The sequence below is a fragment of the Crocuta crocuta genome, unplaced genomic scaffold, assembly GCF_008692635.1.
Source record: "Crocuta crocuta isolate KB4526 unplaced genomic scaffold, BGI_CrCroc_1.0 scaffold518, whole genome shotgun sequence".
NCBI classification, from domain to species: domain Eukaryota; kingdom Metazoa; phylum Chordata; class Mammalia; order Carnivora; family Hyaenidae; genus Crocuta; species Crocuta crocuta.
The window spans coordinates 506836-531562 of record NW_027530514.1 but is presented as its reverse complement, the minus strand read 5'-3'; the positions used below and the strand labels follow the sequence as shown (position 1 = coordinate 531562).

At 35.2% G+C, this 24727-nt stretch overlaps 1 protein-coding gene across 1 annotated transcript in view; it reads left to right on the top strand.

The window, feature by feature from the left end:
• RIMS1 (regulating synaptic membrane exocytosis 1) overlaps positions 1-24727 on the top strand; it is a 478148-nt gene that overhangs the window by 401784 nt on the left and 51637 nt on the right. Inside the window, 1 exon segment of the mRNA XM_077767235.1 lies at positions 9864-10099. Coding sequence (XP_077623361.1) covers positions 9864-10099 — 236 coding nt within the window.

The window sequence follows — 24727 nt, the reverse complement described above, 5'->3', positions numbered from 1 at the left end:
GCCAGCCTATCCTTGATAAATTTGAAACAGGAAAATTATAAACCCAAATCTCTCATTAAAATAGATTAAACAAAATTTAGCAAATTGAATCAAGATAGACACATAATGGATGGATAGATGGATAGATTGATTTTGAGAGAATGAAAATACATTATGGCAAAAATTTTTCTTCCATAAATGCAAAATTTATCATTTTCTCTATGTAATTCATTACAGAACTAAATAAATTATATCATCATCTCAATAGAAACATAAAAAAAGTATTTGATAAAATTCATCACATGTATATGATAAACTATCTTAGCAAACTAAGAACTTTTTTAAAATGGTAAAAGTTACCTACAGTAACCCTACAACAAGCATTATACTTAATGGGGAAACACTGAACACTTTTGCTCCAATTCCACTGAGGCCATTCTCACAACTTCCGCTGAACATTATTCACATGGCCCTAGCCAGTGTTGGACCTGCCAGTAAGCCAATATAGCAAGAAAAAATAAGTTAATAAAAGCTATAAAGATTGCAAATGAAGAATTTAAACTGTCATTATTCACAGTTTATATGATTGTTCATATTGAAACCCAAAAGAGTCTATAAAACAACTACTAGAATTATTAAATGAATTTAGCAAAGTCACTGGATATGATGTGAATATACAAAAATTATTTGTATTTTTATGAACTAGCAACAAGCATTAGGAAATTAAATTTGTAAAATACCATTAGTGCAATATGATCAGAAATAAGAAATACTTAGGAATTTGTCTACTACCTAGGAATATATGTGTCCTCAATACTAAAGACTATTTATAGCCCCACCCATGTGTATTTATTTGTATGAGTGAAATTCAATAAGAACTGCACAGAGGCAATTACTTGAGAAAGGCTGGCATATTTGAAGTGATAGAATGTAAGTAGTGATCTAACTTAAGTGTATCCCTTAGTTCTAACTGATGTCTGTTATCTAAATAGGTCCACTAGACATGGTCAGGAGGTATTTGATGCCATCCTGGTTGTCAATCATCAGTCCTGTACTTTTAACTAATGAAAATTTTAAGATAGATGCCTGGGAATTGTGTCTTAATGTTAATTAGCCAGTTTCTGTTTGTATTAAATTTGTGATTAGTAACTTGTGTATTGATACAAATAGCTTGGCTTGACTTTTATCATTTTTGTAAACAGTAGTGTGAATTTATGTATATTACAGCCATCTTTTAATATGCCTTATGGTCCCTTTTCAGGCTTATCTTAGAATCTTGGTAGACCTCCAGATTCTTTTAGTGTATTGAATATTTATAAAGTTATTATAATTTATCAATCTTTTCTTTTTAATTCTTGTTTGAAATGAGTTTCCAATTTGGCTATTACCATGATTTCATTGATTCACAATTGCTTATACTTTGCTATATATGAAATTGGTATGTATTTTACATTTGATACCATGCCATAGTTTAATTAGAAGCATTTTTGTTTCTTAAAAATACATAAAATAATAATGTACCTTAATATTGATGATATCTTTGAACTTATTAAATGCATACACATTATTCTTTACCACCTTTACCATTTTATGTGAACTATATCACAACCAAGTCATATGTATTATTTACAGTGTGAGCCTAAGTGGTAATCACCACCAGACATCCTTTGCAGTACCTATGAGATCCCTGAAATTGTGCTGATTTCAGTATATGAATTTTTTTTATTATCTGTAGTTCAAGGATCCCATAAGCCATAGAACAAATACTGAACCAGTTTCCTATGCAGGCTTTGCATGTACTGGTTCTACATATAAAGTAGACTTCCTGTTCCTAATGGTCAGCTTGCCACTTCTGGTTAAATGAAATTTGTTCTCAACTAAATACTCTTAAGATCAGTTAGTCATTTTAACTGAAAACCAGATTCTAATCTTGCATTATTATACTTTGTCAACAAATGACTCACAGACCTCTCATTATATTGTGAATATTTATATCAAATGGAGCCAGTTTGTCGAAGTTTTATTTTTTTGCCCTTCAGGCTTACTGTCTGCAACTACAATAAAACAGGCTAAATAATTCACTTTTCTTCACATCTACAATTTAATGTGTCTACTCAAGTTCTGCCCTTTTAGTATCTTCATTTACAGTCTAGGCATTTTACTGTAAGAAATGATTTCTTGCTTTTCCTTTGATAAATAAAAACACATCTGTTACCTTGAATTTGTATCCGTATATTTTGCAATAAATGCTGCTTTAGTTTCTAGTGTAGAACCAACCATTAATATTAATTACATCTTTTATTTTATTTTTAAGTTTATTTTTATTATTTATTTTGAGGGGGGAGAGGGGAGGGGCAGAGAGAGAATCCCAAGCAGACTCCATGCTGTCAGCACAGAGCCCAGTGATAGGGGGCTTGTTCCCACGAACCACAAGATCATGACCTGAGCTGAAATCAGGCACCCCAGTTACACTTCTAAGCCAAGCTTCTATTTTATAGAGAAAACTCAGAGTTAGAAAATTCAGCATAGCAGGCTGTCATATGCAAGAAATTTAGCACACTAGCAAGTTACATAGCACATATAACAGAGCATCCTGCACCTACAACATCCCTTAACATTCTCTTAAAGTTGCAAAAATGAAGATAAACCTTATCAAAGGCAAAGCTACTGGATACCATATGAAAATTACAGGCATTTTTAATGTACATATATATGTATATATATTCCTTGGTTATTAACCAAGTTTTATATTCTGATTTACTTAACAGTTATCCAGATATTCAAAGACATTTTTATTAATTGATGAAATATAATGCTAATGCTAAATCTAAAAGTTAACTAATCACTTGGAAATTTTAAGCTGACACTCTAACCAGCTTAATTACTATTGATATCATCAGACTTTTATGACAATTATAGTTCAGTTTAGTTATTACATAATTTTACCTTTTTTATAATCTCAAACATTATTGGAAGAAATATTAACTTACCCATTAAGTAAAACCAGTAGAGGAACTTTAGGAATTCTAGATTAATCTGTCTGTCTATGAAAACTAACATAAGTCTTTAAAAGTAAAAAAAGATTTTGTGCTTATATTATATACCATGCTGATTAAATCTGTAAGAAGACATAAAGCTATTTTTTTAAGTTGAGATATAATTCACATACCATAAAATTTACCCTGTGAAATGATGCAGTTTAATGGTTTTTAATATAGTCACAGTTAGGTGTACAATCATCACAACTATCTAATTCTGGAACATTTTTATCATCCCCCACAAGAAACCCATACCCATTAGTTGTCACTTCCCATTTCTTCTATTTCCCGGTGACGTCTAATCTACATTTGTCTCTGTGGATTTGACTATGGGACTTTCCACTTAAATGGAACCATACAATAAGTAGCCTGTTGTATCTAGCTTCTTTCACATAGTGTAACGTTTTTAACTTCATCCATGTTTATAGCATGAATCAGTACTTCATTCCTTTTTATGGTTGATAATATTCCACTGTATGGATATACCACATTTTGTTTGTCCATCATTTTGTGAACATTTGAGTTGTCTTCTTTTTAGCTATGAAGAATTATGTTGATGAGTATTCATATATAACTTTTCATGTGTATGTGTGTTTTAAATTCTCTTGAGTATATACCTAGGCATGGAATTGCTAGGTCATATGGTAACTATGTTTAACTTTTGAATGGAATTACTGAGTCATTCAGTAACTCTGAATTTCATTGAACCTTATCTAAGTTAACTAAACTGTCAGACTTTTCCAAAGCAGCAGCATCATTTTATTTCCCCCTCAGCAGTGTATGAGGATCCTAGTTTCTTCAGATTCTTATCAACACTTGTTATTGTCTCTTTTTTATTACAGCTATCTTAGTGTGTATGAAGTGGCATTTTGTTGTGGTTCTCATAAGGCTGTTTCTAAGCCAAATTTATTGAAATAGTTTGATATCTCTAAGTTTTCACTTTGTGGATTTAAAATCTTATATTACAGTTCTTCTGGGTTAGCAATTCCTTGAGAGTTTTTTTCTTAAAATGCAAGCATATTCAAAATATTAGAATTTAAGTTTATTTTTTCTGTAGAGATTCTTCAATTACCTATATTAGAATTACATAAATACCTACTTATCTGTATAGATCAATCAGAAACAGGAGCTCTCTTAAACTTTAGATGCCTTGGGATCTAATATCTATCTGCCTGGACAGCTATCCTAGGGTGCACAAAGAGTAAGAGGTTTTTATTTTCAATAATAAAGACTGTTTTTAAGCATTCCGAGAGAACTGGCAACTTCAGTTTTACCACTTAGCCATAGGGCCAAAATTAACATGGAAACCAAAGCCCAGACTTTTAAGGGCAGTTCTTTTTTTCAGTACACACAAGCCATTTTCATAAGTGATGTGAACTTCTAGTAGCAAAAAGACATATAAAAAGACTAACAAGCCAGATTTTCTGTCCTTCACCATCCAACTTGTAATATATCCTGATGTCTGCCATCTAGCAGATTTAATTCCACAGATGGAGTTCCTGTTGTTGCTGCCATTTGTGAGGAATGTATCATTAGTCACAAGCAAACAAAATAAGAGCCATATTTACCAAGGACCAGAAATGAACAAAGAAACATGGAAAACCAGAGTCAGTAAAAAGAAAGCAGAGACTGAAAGTCATGTTTTCTTGGCACTTGTTTAATGGCAGCCTTGCGCTTAAGGAGTTCATGAGGTGCTCTTTTCCACCAACAAAGTTTAGTTGGATCCAGCAAAATGTCCACTTGGGCATTTTGCTGGGACTCCCAACATAATCAAAACATAATTCTCAGGGTGCCTAGTGGCTCAGTCAGCGAAGCATCTGACTCGTGACTTGGGCTCAGATCATGACCTCATGGTTCGTGAATTCAAGTCCTACATCAGGCTCTGTACTGACAGTGTCGAGCCTGCTTGGGATTCTCTGTCTCTCTTTCTGCCCTTCCCTCACCTGCGCTGGCTCTCTCTCTCTCTCTCTCTTTGTTTCTCACTCTCTCACAAAAATAAATAAGTAAACATAATTCTCCAAATTAAAACACAGTGATAAGAAAGACACGTAGCAAATATTGAAGTTTTAATTACTTAGTGAGAAAACCAACAGGGTGATATACTGGTTCCAAAGATGATCCTAGAAGCTGTTTACTTATATGTGCATATATATAGTCATTGAAAAAAAAAAAAGGAATACTGGTGTAAGATTATAAATTTAGATTCAAAACTGGATAAATGTTCTGTAGGTCAATAAAACCATAACCCTTTGGAGTTACCACTTCTTCTAAATAGTAATCATTTGTTCTTATCAGTTTTATTCAAGTTAACATCTAGCTTTACAGAGTTGTAAAATATTTGTAGCATGAATATTATAAGAGTAAATAGTAAATAAAAATGTTACATTCCCCTGGAGAGTCAAATGACCTGTAAGTAGGCTTGTTAGATAATGCTCAAGCATGGCATTAAAAAAGTAAGGCAATTTTTTTTTTTTTTTTTTTTGGTCTAAGATCCACATTAGATTTTTCCTTGGTGGGGAGCATTTATTAGTCTGAACAATTGGGAAATGGGGTGTATTTAATGTAATATGAAAGATAAGCTATAGAGCAGTTTTTTGGTTGTGTTGAACATGTATTTTTAAGAGACAGATCCAAACAAGTATGTCACTTGACAGCTAGCTATATAAATCTGCAGTTTCAGACTGAGTACTGAACACAGATGGAGAAAAACAATTGGAATTTGCAGCATATAGATAATAAGTAAAACCTGGGACCAGAGGAGACATCTAGCTAGGTAGTCTCATACAGAAGAAGATAGGTCAGAGGGCTCAGCACTGAAGAACTCCACTATTTAGTGATGAAAGAGGATAAAGGTCTTGCCAGTGAGGCACTGGGTAGGAAAATCATAAAAATAAAGTGTTTCAAGATCAACAGACTCAAACACTTTGTCATATACATGATTTATTGGAGGTCAAAAGAATAAGGACTGTGCAACGATCAGACTTTGCTATGTGAAGAAGTCATTGGTGACTTTGATAAAAGGCAGCTTTGGTGAAGTAGCAAGGACAAAGCCTGATTTAAATTAGTTCAGGATAGAATAGGAAGAGAGGATGTATGGACAACTGTTTGAGTAGATTTTAAGCAAAAAGTCAGTAGCCAGATGGGTTATGTCATAGTCTGTTTGTATACTGACATCACTTTTTTTGCTCCCTGCTCGTAAATCTTCAGTTCACTCAGCAATGGGAATGGTACTGTGTGGCAAATTTAGTGATGTATAAAGTACATGGTGATCTAAAATAACTAATAGAAAATAGAAGACAAAGGGCTGGGGGTGCCTGGGTGGCTCAGTCAGTTAAGCATCCGACTGTGGCTCAGGTCATGATCTCACGGCTCGTGAGTCCAAGCCCCACATTCAGGCTCCCTGCTGTCAGCACAGAGCCTGCTTCAGATCCTATGTCGTTTTCTTTCTCTCTCTGCCATTCCCCCACTCAAGCTGTCTCTCTTCCTTTCTCAAAAATAAACAAACATTTTAAAAAATTATGAAAGAAAAGAAAACAAGGGGCTGGGAAACAATAGCCATGACAATAGAGGGACTCTTAGAAGCTTATGAAGCAGAAAGCCTTAAAGTAATGTCCTGAAGAATTCCGGCGCTAAATGAAACTAAATGATAGGAATAGTTTTCCAGGCAATGGAAGTTGAACAAATAAAAGGCTACGAAATAGGCAAATGGCATATTGAGGCACCTGGGTGGTTTAGTAGGTTGAGTATTTGACTCATGATTTTGGCTCAGGTCACAGGGTCGTGGAATTGAGCCCTGTGTAGGGCTCCATGCTGTATGTGGAGCCTGTTTAAGATTCTCTCTCTCCCTATGCCACTCTCCCCAGATCACACTCTCTCTCTTTCTAAAAAGAAAAAGAAAAAAGAAAAAAAGAAAGCATATTTGTACTAAAATGGTAACCTTCTCATGGATTAAACTACCCTGACTGATTAGACCCCAGAAACCTCTGCCCTCAATTAGGTAAACAGAATTAAAAATGCTTTAACATGTCATTATTGAACATTATGATATTCTAGATTCTTTAGGAAGCTATGAACAGTCATAATATCATATAAGAATATTATAAAGATTCTTGGGGTGCCTGGGTGGCTCAGTCAGTTGAGTGTCTGACTCTTGGTTTCGGCTCAAGTCATGATCTCATGGTTTGTGGGATAAAACACTACATCAGGTAGTACAGGGCCTGCATGGGATTCTCTTTCTCCCTTGCTCTCCACCCCTTCGCTGATTGCTGTCTCTTATTCTCTCTCTCTCTCTCTCAAAATAAATAAATAAACATTTTTAAAAAATGTTTTTAAGATCCTAAATAAAATATTTTTTGAGGAAAAGGTATACCATTTATTCACAAAATCATTTATAACACAACTTCTTAATCCCCTAAATGGTAATCAATAGAAAGATTTACCTAATTTTTTTCAGAAATTTTGTCAGCATAGTATGCGCTGGTGGTATAATGGTGAGCATAGCTGCCGTCCAAAATTTTTGTCAACAAAGTAGAGCATTTCATTGCTGGGATTAAATATCCATGAAAAAATAAATGTTTAAATCTTCTTAGCTCATCTTGAATACATTTTCATGATACAAATATTATTGAAAACATTTCCCTATACTTTTAAATTTTTCTAAAGCCTAAAGAACACTATTGAAACTTTTACAATACTTTTTGTGAAATAACTTTTAAAATACAAATTGAAGTTGTAATAGAATTCCATTTTCATGGAAATAATGAGGGGAAAAAAAGGTACCTGTTAGTTTACCCATACTTTACTATAAAGGTAAAAATAAAATCATTAGAAGGGTGGTTTCCAATAACTCCTGTGAGGAGTGGGCTGAAAAGATTGATGAGGTAGTAAAGAAACTATTGATTTCTCATCACAAGTGTTTAACTGCAGATGAAAATGATGGTTGCAAAACTGACCAAATTGTGACATTACTTTGTGTCCTTCAGCTGAAGTCTGCAAGTAAAATAGTAGAAAAAGCAGGTAGCAAGAGCAGACTTAAGGAGAGGTAGCAGACTTAGGTAATGCATTGAAATAAACTGCCGAGGAATCAGAAGAAATTTACTGGAACATTTATCAGGAAAGAAACTCCACTGGAGTTGGGAATATAAACCCTACAGGAATCAGTTTTGGACTGACTGTATGTTCATGTTTTGAAAAAGAGTTTTCATAAAATGCATAGCAAAATTATCAAATTTGCAAATGGCTTTAAAGACTTTGAATTAATGAAAAGTTGATTAGAATGGATTGAAAGAATATAAATATTAATATTATTATTGATATGGACCAATTAAAGTAATACAACTAAGTATTAAAAATTCCAGATGATACCTATCAACGAAGGGTTTCATTTTTCAATTCAATTCATGGAAGGATCCTAAAGATCAAACAGTCTTGTTTCTTTTCCATTGCTTCTAGCTTTCCACAATTTCATTCTTCCACCTTTCTCAACTCACTCCATATTAATTTCCCTTTCTTCTAAAACACTCATTATATATGTGACCACAAATATGTTACATGATCCCAAGAATTTGTTTCATATTTCTAATCATATTAGGATTTATCCCAACATGAGTATTAAATGTCATCACTGTTAAAAGATGCTATATTATGGGGCACTTGGGTGGCTCAGTCAGTTGAGCATCCAACTTCAGCTTCAGTCGTGATATCACAGTTAATGAGTTTGCGGCCCGCATTGGGCTCTCTGCTGTCAGCACAGAGCCCACCTCAGATCCTCTGTCCCCTTTTCTCTCTGCCCCACCCCTGCTCTCTCTTTCTATCTCTCTCAAAATAAATAAATAAATAAATGCTATATTAATGTATTTTGTATTTGAAAACAAGAAATAGAAAAATCAAAAGTCAAGATGGTGCTAAGTATCATGTAAGCCAATTTTTTGCAGTTGCTTTAAGGAAACATAAAATAACAAGGGTCATTTCAGATCTCTCAAACTAGATCTTTATTGGACCAAAAGGGGCCAGTCTAGATGGGTACATAACTGCATATGCAATGTCATTTATAAGATTTAAAGAATCTTAACATTTATGGCTCCCAACTTGCCTGCCCTACTTCTCTCCCCAGTTCATAGATACACATTTACTTTGGCAAATAAAGGTGTTTTTTTCCCCACTAATGGTGCCTGAAATTCTCAACAATAATTTTCTCATTTAGGAGAGAAGGGCAGTAATCTGTTCAGATAAATTAGTACAGTCTGGGAACATAGACAAGTTTTGATAGGAAAAAAAAAAATATCTCAACCTGAGCATATGAATTTGAAATACAGAAAGAGAAAAATGAGATGAAATTTGGAGGAGATGGAGCATGAGGGGATAAGGAAGTAGGAGGGAAATGCAATTTTCTTTGCCTCATTAGCAGTGTTTCCTAGACTCATTAAGCCTCAGGTAACAAAAGAGATGTCTGTTAGTTGGAACTAAAACAGAGTTGTTTTCGTTTTTTTAAACCTTGTGTGGCAGGCTCAGAGTATCCATTTTTTAATATTTTTTCCACAGAAATGTAAATAAACTTGTCTTATTGATTTAAATATCCTTGTTTTACTTTGAAAGTAACACAATAAAAAATTAGTAACATTCACCTCCTTATGGATAACATTGGTTGCATTTGTTTTCACTAAACATTTATGAACTCCTGTGTTGAAATACTATTGTTTTGAGCTATATAGCTGTAAGACTACTACACAACTGGCTTTTTCCCCTAAAAATTTGCCTGGATTATTTCAAAATAATTTAGATTTAGAGTTTCAGTCTTGCTGACCTGTAATTTATGGATGCATATATGTTTTTACTTTGTAAATATAGTTCATTTACCCCTAAAATGCAAGGCAGACGGATGGGGACTTCTGGAAGAGCCATCATGAAGAGCACCAGTGTGAGTGGGGAGATGTACACACTGGAGCATAATGACGGCAGTCAGTCTGACACAGCTGTGGGTACAGTTGGAGCAGGTGGAAAGAAAAGGAGATCCAGCCTGAGTGCCAAAGTGGTTGCCATAGTGTCTAGAAGGAGTAGAAGCACATCCCAACTAAGCCAAACAGGTGAGTGAAGTGAATTCAATTTAGACACCTCGAGTTCTTGCTGGAGAGACAAAAGTGGATCCTCATGCTGTGGCTTGGGACTGATGGCAGAGCGTATTGGTTCTTTTTTGCAAAGGAAGTTTATTTTTCTGTCTCTGAAAATCTGTTACATGCACATGTTTATTTTTTTTTTCTGTGCGACTGTCTAACAAGGTATCATTTATCAATTTGTAAAGTGGCCAGATATTTTCCTTCAAGTTACAAAAAAAAGTGAAGCCATGTTTATAAATATGCAAGGAAATGCAAAGAAGTGTTAAAGATCCAAATTGATTTATATGCAAGAAAAGCAACAGGATTCTCCTTTTCAAAATGTTCCATAATATAATTACCTATAATTTAGGCTCTATCTATATTTTGATGGAAAAGAATGTCAGTTGTGCAACTTGAAATACAGTCTTCAAAGTACTGTATGAATATAATTATTAAACTGTGATTGTTATATTTTCAGTGTAAGTTAAAAACCCAGCCGTTATTTTTACTTTAAAAAATGGGTCAGTGGATTTCTTCAAAGAATAATGTCTTAATAGAAATTTGAGTTTCGGATATTTTCTACTGCTTATAAATCGTAAAAGCTTTATGTCCTCAAGGTATATACAGAAAAGCAAACCCAGAAGGGAGAATGGTTATTTCTGTACTATAAAATATTTTTTAAATTGCCCAAAGTTACATAATATCTGATCAGACATATGAGATAATTCATTACTATGTTCAGTACTGTGGAAAACCAAAGGTAAGTGAAATACTGAATTGATTTAAATTGTCAGCACTTGCTTCTGTTATAACCATTGGTTCCATATTTTTGTTCCTTAACAGCAAAAGTCTTGTTGTAACAACCTTTACTTGTGCCAGAAAAGTTTCATGGAATTCTTTCTGTAGTTGACTTGGAATCCTGGAGAGTATCTATTTTAAAATGTACTTTCTAGTGGACATATTTACAAATAAATTAAAGGTAGGAAATTGGACTATTCAGAAACTGAACTCGAGTGTACAGCTATTTAAACAGAGGTTTGTCTTTCTGAAAATCCTACCATCTCTGACGGATCTGCCTCTGTGCCATCCCACTAAGATGAGCTGTTTATTGCGAAGGAGAATCTTTTACCTTCCTGAGGGTCGGCTTTCTCCTTGAGTAGTAGGAGGCATTTTTCATTTGTGTTGTTTGATTTGTCTTATTTTTGATGGTGACACTTCTTGGTTTTTGGTATTGATGTAGTGATAGTTTACAGTGTGGGGTGTGGATAAGGCTTTTACCATCAGGTTTGAAAATCCTTCATCACCCTGATGAAATGGAAATATTCCTTGATGAACCAATGCTTCCTGTGTGAGGCTGCAGATTTAGTAGACTGCTTATCTTCTTCTGCTGACTATCCACAGTCTCTCTTCTTTATTTTGCCCTTATAGTTTCCTATTACTCACTAAAGTAGAATTACATTTTCTTAGAATAAAACACAATCATAATTTTACATAGGAACTATACTTGTTACATAGCTTTATAGGTAGTAGGTTCAAATGATTGTCATTGAAACACTTAATTCACCTCTTTGCTTTACTAATTTAAATTTTATTCCGTTTATGGTCATTGTTGAATTTCAAATAATATTTACCTTTCCAAAAGTTGCATTGTTAATAACCTCCACAGGATACCTTACTTTAGGGAATTAGGTTACTGTGTAAGGAAGCAAAAAAGACATTGAATTACAAAGCCAAGTTAACAAAACAATTATTTTCCAAAGTAACTCAATCACCTGTTACTTTATCTCTCTAGGACTCAGTTTGCTTATATAATGTGGGGGTGGGGGGAGGAGGGGGATTAGACTAGATATCCTCCTATGGTATTTCCAGGTACAAAATTTTATGTATATTTTTCTATATCATAATTTTACCTTTTATTTGATAACCTATTCTCATTCTTATTGATCTTTCTAAAGCAAATGATAGATGGTGACAAACCTCAATTATCATTCCTCTTTGTTTCGGATCTTGGCCTGGTTTTTCTCCCTCTTCTGTCTTCTACAAGTGTTATGGAGAGGAAAACAACATTACTTTTATTTTAAAACAAGCTGTGTATTCTGTGGAGTAGAATGTATTACATGTAATGTAAATGTTTATTTTAATGTAGAAGAAAAGGGCTTTTCTTAGTGAACCACTAATCCATACAGTCTGGGTGACAGTTTCTCTCTCCTACAATATAGATAAGAGATAATCAGAAAAATATGAAACGCTTAGAAATAAAAGTTTGATCAGCTTTTCTAAGAATGATAGATAACAAGCACATTGCTTTCCTGTTTTTGTTTTTATAGCCACAAGTTTACTTAAAGGAGTATATTTAAGTCTTTGTTTGAAATCAGGTAAAATTTATTTCAACAAATTAAGGAGCACATATACATTCACATATATATATATTTATTATGAAGAGTATTTACTATGCTCTTTAATTATATATAAAATTGTTATTGTATATAATTTACTAGTCTCTTCAATTATATATAATTATTTTTACAGGACATTTGAATTATAAATAATGTTAATATTTTAAAACCACCTTTACCACACTATTTATTCTTAATAAAAATAGGCATAACTTCTTCAAATATGTATTTTTAAATAGGAGAGTGACCTAAACAGGACATTTCCAATGACTTTAGGTGCTACTACGGGAAAATGTCTTCAAGCAATCATGCATATAGCAAACAACCTATTTAGTAAGTCGTAGCTAAATTAGATTGAAAAGTGAAATTTATGAGAAAAAGCTCCTCATGTAGCAGTAATTTGGAATTGAGACTCAGCATAAACTTAGGGCTAGTCTTTAGAACTTGAAGTAGATTTTAGTTTATAAAGGTTTAAAGCTAGCCCAGCCTATGTAATGTGAGGATTTGGTCACTCACACATAGACTAACTACATGACATTCTCGCAGTGATAATCCCCTCCCTACTTATAAATAAAGACACTTTTGAAAAGGGTGTATACATCTGTGAAGGATCGTCACTAAATAACCTCCTTGCAATTACCTACAAATGTAAGATAATAGTAAGTATCGTAAAATGATTATTCATGTGTCTAAGTGAATAAAACTGATAATAGATTTACAGTTCTAGAACTTTTTCCATGCCCTCTTAATTACATACATGCATGTGTGTGTCCATATAATTTCAGGCCTTTATTGGTCACGACAAACTTATTAAGTACCCTTATCATTACTATTTCCATTTTGAAATCGAAGAAACTAAGGTATAGAGTGATTCGGTAATTTTCTTAAGTTCCCATTGTAAGTGATTGGGCCAGAATTTAAACCCAGGCTTCCAGGTGCCAAAGCCTATGCCCTTAACTATGCAAAAAAGAAGAGTTTGAAATAAGGTTCAACAAACATTTAAGCACAATTCTGTTGTTAGTACATGATAGACAGTGTTCCAGCCACTGGGCTAGGAGCTAGGAATACTAAAGAGATGAATGAAATATTGCCTCTGGCTTCACAGATGTCACAGTAGAAAAGGGTGAATTACATATAAATATTCCAGCTCAGAAAGGGCAATTATCCATTTATCAAAGTGGTACAGAGGAAGTACAGAGTGTGATTCACACTCTCGTGCAATCTTGAGAGGCTTCTTTGAAGAGGTGAGACTGAACATTAAAAAATAAATCAGGAATATTATATAGGGAAGCCCATTCCAGGACAGCGGTTGCAGCACATTGATAAAATGTTGAAAATGATGAGTGCTTATTCCCCTGGGAAATGTATGCATCCTAAAATCCTATAAAAGATTTCTGTAACTAATGGATATTCATCCTCACTGCAACAGACAGGTCATCTCAGGACAGATCTTACATCAAAGAAGCACTGTGCATCCGAGACTGATTTCTGCTTACAACTTTTAGCTTTTAAGAAGAAAACATCTATAAATGTAAAATATCATCAGCTTTACAGACTAGAAAGTTCTCAATTTACTTTATCTTAAATTATTGAATAACTGTATATCCAGTATTATACCAGCCACAGTAGGTATTTCAAAATTAAAAGTATCATCTCCAATGGAAGGAAATTATTCACACTCAAAATAAACATGAACCAAAGAACTAAATGAGAAAATATAAAACAAGTGCCAAATGTAGTAAAACCCATCCCATTTATGTATGTTACCAAAGAAGTGGGAAGACAGATGGGTCTAAGATTTATGTCTCAGGATGAGAGCACATGCAGAATTAGTAAATAATTATGATGTAACCATTTAATGAAATTATTATTTATTATATCATTAATAGCTGAAGATATTTTATTAACTAGATTAATATGTTTAATGATCAAACTACTGATTAAATTATGGAGATGTTGCAGGTCTATTTTATAATTTTCAAACAATTAACAATTGTCATGTACCAAGAATGTACTAAAAAAAACATTTCTGTTTCTCTGATAATAGTCTGTATTTTTCTGAATTTTTCCCCCATTCCAAATGTTGCTTTCCCCTGTCCAAATCCTTTCCCTCAAGACCCTGCTCAAGACTCTATAACTCTGTAAGTTTTCCCATTTCTTCAACCTTTACCAGTATCCTTTTCTCTGAATTCCTGTTAGATCAGGCTCTCTGACTTTACTGTCAGGTTGCTTCAAGCACAAAAATTTGGGGCTAATGCCATGGATAAACTAATAGGTATATATTTTATAAAGAAGCATATCTCACATGGACATGGTAAACAAAAATTTCCGTGATTTGAAAATGTTGCACACTCCGTCTGAGTAAAAGAAACTCAGAAAACTCAAGACCAAAAAAAAAATACCTTTCAGTTACATTAAGCTCCTGACATATTCTTCCTCCTTTTTGTGTCACAGCAGGGTGCATGGAACAGGGCTTCTTCTAGGTTCCTGCCAGCTCAGCTCTTCTCGTTAGGCCCTGCAAAGCCCTTCTCCTCCTTTTTTGATCTGGCTGGCATATTTAGCATTATGTTTTAGAGTTTAGGCCTTTAAGAAGGATGAAAGAGTCACTACTACTTTCTGGCTGCCCTATATTCCTGCAAGACTCCCTGAAGCAAAGAAACATAAAATAATTTTGTGGAAATTATTAAAAGGCTAATAATTTTTTGGAAAGGGGGAAGGAAAAATACTGGGAGAAAAACGCAAATATATATTTCAATAAATTATCCCAGCCCATGGATACAGTTTGCCTGAAACAAAGGTGTATGAAAAGACTATAATGGGAAGTACATTTAGAAAAAAGTTTGGTCCAAGTCTGACTTTTTGAAGCCCTGTAAGGAGCTTTGCTCACTACTTGATGGAGACATTTTAATCAAGAGAACAGAAGAAACAAAGCTGTGCTACTGAAAGCTTAAAGGGAAGTCAGGTGTACAAACTCAGTGAGGAACCAAGGAGGTCAGTGTGAGCGAATAGATGAAATGACATGATAACACAGTGAGCCAGAGAAGAAGCTATGGAAATGGAAAGGAATGAGCTTACTCAGAGAAAGGAATGGACTGAAAATGACGTTAAGAGAAGATAAGATGAAATTCCCTTTTTTCGGGAGTAACTACTAAGGGAAGAAGAAGTGTGTGTGGTGGGGAAGCAGGATCCAGAAAAAAAAAGAGTGAGGAGTAAAGAGGAAGAGAAACAAGAGTTCCAAGGTAGGAGAGAATTTTAGAGAGAGACTAGTTAATCCTACAAGATTGAAGAAGCTACGGATTGAGAATAGGATTTTCATTGGATTTTGGAACAGAAGGATTCTTCCTGACTGTCTAGACTCTAAGTCTAAAGTTCTCTCTCGGCCAGGGCAGCGAGAGAGCCAGAGCGCCGACGCAGGATTAAAATGGGAGAGAGGTGGCTAATGTATGGGAAAAGATAAGAGCCCAGAATAAGGGTCCTTGCCCCATATTTAATAAGATCAAAAGGCTTACAAACATGGCGATGGACGTGCACAAAGAGACAATGAATGTGTGAACATTAACTGGTGGACGTGAGGAAAAGGGGGTCTTGAAGATATTCAGGGTTAGAGGTTTGGGTTAATACAAAAAATCTGGAGCCGGGCAGTTGGGCAGAAGGTTGTGTACAGCGGACATGGACACCGTCTCTGTTTATCTTTGCTAGCCTAGGGGATGAGGCAGATAGGGGAAATAACCTCAGGGTTAACAAGGCACCTTTTCTTTTGTTAATCATCTCTGCTCTGGGCTGCTTCACCTGCAGTGCAGCGGTGTACAGCCCAATTTGCCTGTTTACCTAACCTGGTCCTTTCTTCCTGTGAAAGCAGCTTTNTGGCTATAGTACTAAATTAGGGGACGCTTTACCCTGAATGCCTAATCTTTTTTATTTCATATACCTATGAATTGGATGCCTTTGCCCCTCCCTACTTTATACTGGGGTTTACCCCTCCCTCTAGATTCTGGGGTGCCTTAGCACCTCCCTATTCTTGGTTACCTTATCTTATTTACCCAAACTCAGTGTGAGCATCCTATGGCTTTGTACTTCTTTATGCCTTTTTAACCCATTGGTATAACCCCGGGGGATCCCTAAGCTTATTCCCCACACTTGACCTTAAGTTTGATTATACTAGAGAAGAAGGGGTGAGGATAGAGAGCATGCCTCAAGTGTGGGATCCAACATGGGCTACAGCCCAGCCCACTCTCCAGTCATCATTCATTTCAGCTTTCTGTCTGTAATCATCATCTCATCCATGCCCGTTTAATTACTCCCCATTGCATTTGTGATGGGGCCTTGTCATAGGTTGAAGGAGCTAGAACAGCAGAGACTGTGGGTAAGAGCTCAAGGGCATGGAGTTACAAGATCTACAACGGGGTAGCATGAGGCTGCCCCCAGCATCCCAAAGCCTATTCATATATATGAGGCTGGGGCTGAAAAGTAATTATTTTTTTTTAAATGTTTTATTTATTTCTAGGAGAGAGAGAGAGAGAGAGACAGTGTGAGCAGGGGAGGGTCAGAGAGAGAGGGAGTCACAGACTGAAACAGGCTCCAGGCTCTGAGCTGGCAGTCAGCACAGAGCCCGACGCGGGGCTCGAAACCACAAACCGCGAGAGAATGACCCAAGCAAAAGTCGGACGCTTAACCAACTAAGCCACCCAGGCGCCCCTGAAAAGTAATTATTAACTTCTCTTCAGAAAGCTTAGAATTAGGAAAGGAAAACCAGATGAATAGCTCATCTTTCCTTCATTCTACCAAAATTTATAAAGCATTTTATACAGCAGACTGTAATGGAGGCAGTACTAAGTGTAAATGAGGTGTAAATAAGGTGTGTGTATGCGCACGCATGTGTGCGCATGTGAGTGTGCACATGCACGTCTATGTGTCTCAGAATGAAGGAGATATGAACATTTTTTCCAGGATGAAGTGTGGAAAAAGCACCTCTAGATGGAGAGATTAAAAGATACAAATAACAAATAATTTTAATTAGCAGAGCAAAGTCCTAGTGAACAGAGGTTATTATAATTCAAGGACACTAAAGTTATTCTTGGAGAAAAGAAAAGATGGTTCTCTCCCTGAGTTTGATAGAAACAAGAAAATGGTTGGAATACACAGGAGTATTGCAAAGGGAATATGAAGGCTGAAGGAACTTGAGTCAGAGGCCTTTGATCTTCTCCGTGCAAATGAGGCGAGAGCAAATAGAGTGAGGATATAGAGTGAAGAATGTCATAAGAAATGACTATGATAAAAGCACTGCTGAGCAGCATTGGAGTTCCAGCTGAGTTTGGATAATGCAAAATCTCTGCAAGGTAACTTTAAAGTGCATTTACCGGGATTTGCAGGTATCTAGTTCATACTAGTTTCATTTGTTTTTCAAAACTGTCATCCCCTACCGTGCACATCTGCAGTGTGCACACCAGGATTTTTGCTAATCTATATCTAGATCTGTATTCTAGTTTGTAATCTAGAATAGATTTTATATAGAGAATTATATATAGACAATATAATTCTATATAGAATTATTTTATAATCTAAAATAGAATCCAGATTGAGAATAAATTCTAGATCTATTCATTTTGGAAATTCACTTGTCTTGAGCCACCATTTACTACTTAGTTTGACTCTTCTCAGTACAAAGATTTGTCTCATTGGAGAAAATTGAAGCTCTGCCCCCTCTTTTATCTATTGATATTATTTCTTCTTAAGGCAATGAGCAGATATTTTTCTTATACTTACTCAGAATAGGGGCCTAAAAGGCTTTTTTTTTTTTCTGAGAGAGAGAGAGAGAGAAACAGCGTGAACAGGGGAGGGTCAGAGAGAGAGGGAGATACAGAATCAGAAGCAGGCTCCAGGCTCTGAGCTAGCTGTCAGCACAGATCCCAATGCGGGTCTCGAACCCACAAACCATGTGATCATGACCTTAGCCGAAGTCGGACGCTTAACCAACTGAGCCACCCAGGTGCCCCCTAAAAGGCTTTTTTTTTTGGCAGCTTATCTCAATGAAATTAAATAATTCTTTCATTATAATCATGGGAATGAAACATTTCAGAAGATTCATAGTAGAGTTAAAAACTATATAGTGTTCATTATCCTACAAGATTATATAGGTAAAAACGTAAGTATTCTAGGAAGTTTGGGGTAGATATATGTATGTTTGATTTCAAAATCGCTTAATAAGAGTTAATGAATTTCCAAGGCATATCTCCAATTTCTCAAGAAGAAATCATAAATAGAAACTAACAAAATTACCCTTGTTTCATGTCAAGAAAATAATATATACTAATAAAACTCCAACTATAACCCACTTACACCTAAAAAGATAGTTCTTGAATAAACTAATTTCCTTATGAGTTCAGGGCATTATTTTAAAATTCATGTGGCCCTTAAGACAATAATAATTTCAAGAAAATATCCAAGGTATTAATTACCCTTCTGCTAATCTTTTTCCCATTTTCTTCCCAAAAGTCACACAGGTAAAGCAAAGTCATAAAATAAATCAAATGATTGCCAGCTTGGACCTTATACTTTATTTACCTTGAGAAAACGTATATCCTATTTTGCCATAGGACTTATTTTGTATCCTTCCAACCAATCCAGTTTATCAAAATATTTTCTGTATTTTAAGTCTAGTCCAGCTTTGTGAATATTATCAGTCTTTTCCTTTATAAAAGTAAGTTGTAGCTACAGGGAAAGAAGGCTAAGTTATTCTCTGTGAACATTTTAAGAAATTTTTCTTGGTTCTGTTAACAAAGGAAGCAAAAAGTTCTCACAAAGGATAGATGCCCCCCCTAACAGTTTCAGAAACGGAAAGCTACATTTATCAAACTCTTGCTGGAATCCAGATTCCTTGTCTGTGCCTCATTTATTTGCTTCATTTAATAGCACAAGAGAAACATTCTGAGGAACATAATGTTTCCTATTTTTTGTTTCCTGAATGCAAAATCATGGTGCCAGAAATGATTCTCAAGTCTGCAAAACGATCAAATAAATGTAAGCATGGGTTTTTTTATTTACTGTTGCTGTCTGTCTTAGGAATTCACTACTGTTAAGAGAGATTCAATTCAACTATAGTAACTCATCTTCTGTAATTCATCTTCTGAAGAGATGCCCTAATAAGGATTAGTATTTTCAAACATATGCCAGCTGCTATGTTTTTGTTCTTTCCTTGGCTCTGAACTATAAATTTTGAATTTGGCTAATATATATACTTTTAGGCCGATTTCTCAGAAAAAAATATTTATTTGAGTGGAATTAATTTTTATAATTAATTTGTGTTTATAATTTGAAGGAGGAGAGGAAACTAACATTTCTTAAGTGCCTACAAAGCACAATACTGAGTACTCAAATAATTATATATGTTGATAATTATTGTTAACTATACTTTTTAAACATGAGATCAATTTCAGAATGGATATTATAAAATATTTTGGGTAGCTCAAATATAACAAGAAGTGTGCCTAATAATTTTTACAACAGATGACCACTTTCAACGCATCCTCATTTGACAGAGTGATTTTATATAGATATTTTGCTGATTTATTTTTGTAATATTTTTCAGATTTTTAAGCACAGAAAAACAAAAAGAAGATATATAAAACTCTTGCAGTGCTAACACTAATGGCAAGTTCGCTGTGAAAATATTAGTATAATTATTAGCTAATCTTTTTATGCATCTGTGTTATTAATATTGATAAAGCCATCAGCAGTGACAGCTATTATTTATTAATTACTACATGCCATCCATTTAATTGCCTGCATGTATTAATTTCTCTAGTCTTCAAAACAGTCATAAAAGGCACTGTTATTATCCCCATTTTATATGTTCCATGACTTGCCTGAGACCACACAACCTTTAGAATTGAAGTAGAATTTATGTCTTAACCACTTCACTATGATTGCATTCAACTCCGTGTACTCCTAGAGATACGTCTTTATATAGCTTTTTAAAAATATTTACATATTTATAATATTTCATTTTGTCCTATAATACTACCTTTTTTTTACTTTTAAAAAATGAGAGACTCTTGAATGCTGACAAAAACTGAGGACTGATGGATGTGGGGGGAGGGGGGATGGGCATGGAGGAGGACACTTGTGGGGATGAGCACTGAGTGTTATGTGGAGACTAATTTGACAATAAACTATTAAAAAAAATATATGTATTTAGGAAGACCTTTTAGGACACCATTGCAGAAGGCTTGTATCAGACTAGATTTAGTAAAAGGTGGATGAGTATGAAGGAGATTATAGTCCTTTGTATGGAAGTCTTTCGGCAGTAGAGAGGAGAGGAATGTCATTGAAAAGGCTGCATATTGCCATTTACTGAGAGACTCCTAGGTAAGGATATTATTTGGCACTTTATGCTGATGTTGGGACAGTCATTGGATAGGTTTTTAAGGCAGGTGAGCATCATCAGCATATAAATGGAAATTGGGGTCAGTGGATTTGCTTAGGAAAGCAGAGCAGAATGTAAGGAGACAGGATCTAGAAGACTCCTGAATAAAATAAAAGGTAAAGGCCTATTTGGGCCTCTGTTTCTTTAGCTATATAATGGAATAATAAATGGTACCTACCTCAGAAGACTGTTATGACAATTAAATGAAAATTTATGTTAACAGCTTCTATCAAAGTACCTGCCATGTAGGAAGGGTCCAATAGTAATACTTTTTTTAATGTTTCTTATTTATTTCTGAGAGAGAGAGAGAGAGCAAGGGAGGTCAGGGAGAGAGGGAGACACAGAATCTGAAACAGTCTCCAGGCTCTGATCTAGCTGTCAGCACAGAGCCCTACACGGGGCTCAAACCTACGAACTATGAGATCATGACCTGAGCCAAAGTCGGACAACTCAACCAACTGAGCCACCCAGGTGTCCCCAATAGTAATACTAATTAGCAATTTTAATAATTCTGAGAAACCAGATAAAAGGGTGGTAGTTAAAGAAAGATATTGGTGAGGGGAGCCTGGGTGGCTCACTCAGTTAAGTGTCCGACTTTGGCTCAGGTCATGCTCTCACAGTTTGTGGGTTCGAGCCCCGCATGGGCTCTGTGCTGACTGCCAGCTCAGAGCCTGGAGCCTGTTTCAGATTCTGTATCTCCCTCTCTCTCTGACACTCCCCTGCTCACGCTGTCTATCTCTCTTTCTCTCTCTCTCTCTCTCAGAAATAAACATTAAAAAAAAATTAAAAAGTAAAAGAAAGATATTGGTGAAATTATTCATGAATGGTGCTGAGAGGCAGGCTAACCCAGCCAATGTTTTTATCAGCTCATTAGGTGTAAAGTGGTTAATGGAATACAAATTCTTAAGATCTAACTTGAGTTCTTCTAAATCACTAGCTCTCAGAATTCCTCCTGTCAAGTTCCCCTTTGAAGATCTGGTGAAATCCATCAGCCCTGACCTCAGGAAATTGCACGTGGTCACATATACCACAGTATGCACTAAGGCAACCGGCACACTTAAAAGGCAGTTGTCCATATGTTTATCCTGTGTTAGGTATAATCTGCCAGAGAGTGATCCAGGTCTCCCTTTAGCCAACCCTTCTTATACTTTTCTATACTAGGTCAGGGGTCAGCAAATGTTGGCCTAAAGTTTGTTTCTTATGGCCCATGAACTAAGAATGATTTTTCTGTTTTCTTCAAATGGTTGTAAAAAGTCACAACAATAGTATATTGTGACACTAAAAGTTATATGAAATTCAGTGTTGGTGTCCATAAGTAGCTTTATTGAAATACAGCCATGNCCTCTCCCCCATCCCTCTCTCCTGCTCTCTCTCTTTCTCTTAAAAAAAAAAAAATAAAGTCATGCTCATTCATTTATGTGTGGTCCATGTTACAAATCTTATAGCCCACAAAGTCAAAAATATTCACCATCTGCCTATTAAAGAGAATGTTTCATGACCTTTGCTCTAGGCCAAGAGTTTGGTGCCTGCAATGCAAAATGCAGATGAAGTCATTAGAGAACTGTGATCATTTCTATAGTTACCTAAACATATTCTCTGCTTCTCAGAGTCAGAAGTTAATTTATATTACCACTGTGATTTTCAACCCCGTCCCCTTCTTCCTGTAGCCTTTACATATATACTGTTTGCCTATTGGTATCATCTCTCACTAGACAAAATGATTCTCCAGAATGAAGGATTATCCCCCAAAGATAAGAACCTTCAGCTCTTCAGCCTTGCCCTAAAACTTGATCTTTGACTTAACTGCTTATGTAAAATAGTGAAACCACTTTGTTCAACTGTGATTTTTCTCAGTTGGGAACTTGGGGTTGTATTTCTTTCAGTGATGATTACTTCCCCAGAATTTAGCACAATGTCTGTACTAGACATGCAAAGATTTTTTTGAAAGAATGAAACTTTTTGAAAGTTTTCCATGTTCTGTCTCTTTCCTCAAAAGCCACTCAGTCCTCCTCACACACCAGTCTGAGTTTTTCTCCTCTCGTCCCCCCCAGATTGTTCTTGTTAAGGTCACAGAAAGGCCATAGTCATGAATTTGATTTGGATAAAATTTAACAACCTATGAGGTCACAGGTATTGTGCATATGAAACCAGTGGGTTGTGTGTAATGGAAAAATACTGGTAAAAAATGTCTGCTTTATATTTTACATGAATACATGATTCCTATTTTACTTCCTTACCATTACAAGTGAAAGTAACATTTTATTCGACAATTACTAAAAGATAAAACTTGTCTTGATAATGATTGATAAAGATGTTAACAGTTTTCAACACCCCCTTATATATAACACTTGATGCAGTAAGTGTCTCTTAACCTTGTGAAAATATTTAGTTAAGAAATGTGAAAATGCCTATATTTTTTGGAAATCTGTCTTAGGGTTAAAAACAAAGGATATTTGTCAGAACAGATTTACCAAAACTATCAGGCAAGTCAGCTAGTGAATTCTTATGTGGAAAATAAAATTTCTGATATCAGGCCAGTACATTGTGATACTTATTAAAGTAATCATTTACATTGTAAGGATTCTTTTCATGTAACTACAGGATGTGGTACACAACATGGTTAGTCATAGTTTTGGTGAGGCTTAACAGACTTTATGTTCTAGGACTACAGGAGAAATAATAGTATTCCAGATTCAAATTCAGTACCCTACAATGTTTGTGTAAGCTGAAATAGCACATTTCTTTTTATATATTTTTTATAGTTTTATATAGTTTTTATACTCTTTTTATACTTTAAACTATAAAACTCTGACAGTCAAGTAGTAAATAATCATATTATGTTTAGGAAAGTTTCAAATGAAAAGAATTATAAATGTAATATCTAAATAAATTTATATTTGTAAATAAATATGTAGGTTGCATTGAAACAATTTGCTGTTATCCAATGAAGCAGAAGTGTATTAATTAGGAAATATAAACAAATCAATATCTTAATTTAATATTTTTATCACTCTGAATTTTCATCACTCTTATACTCAGAAAGTGTTAGAAAGAATCTCTGATCTATCTACCAGAATTACGGAAACTGAAAATAGAATCAGTGCCTCTAATGTGGAGAAACGGGCACCCTCCCACACTGTTGGTGGGAATGTAAACTGGTGCAGCCCCTCTGGAAAACAGTGTGGAGGTTCCTCAAAAAATTAACAATAGAACTTCCCTATGACCCAGCAGTAGCACTGCTAGGAATTTAGCCAAGGGGTACAGGAGTGCTGATGCATAGGGGAACATGGACCCCAATGTTCATAGCAGCACTCTCCACAATAGCCAAAACATGGAAAGAGCCTAAGTGTCCATCAACTGATGAATGGATCAAGAAGATGTGGTTTATCTATACAATGGAAGACTACATGGCAATGAGAAAGAATGACATCTGGCCATGTGTAGCAACATGGATGGACCTTGAGGGTGTTATGCGGAGCGAAATAAGTCAGACAGAGAAGGACAGCTACCATATGTTTGCACGTATAGGAGGAGTAGGAGGAACTTAACGGAGGACCAAGGGGAAGAAGAAGGGGGAAAATAGTGGGGAAGAGGGAGGGAGGCAAACCATGAGAAATTCTTGAATGCTGAGAACAAACTGAGGGAGGGGGAATGGGGGTGATGGGCATGGAGGAGGGCACTTGTGGGGTTAAGCACTGGCTGTTATATGGAAACCAACTTGACAATTAACTACTTAAAAAAATAAAATAAATAAAGCCTCAGAAAAACCAAAAAAAAAAAAAAAAAAAAAAATAAGTGCCC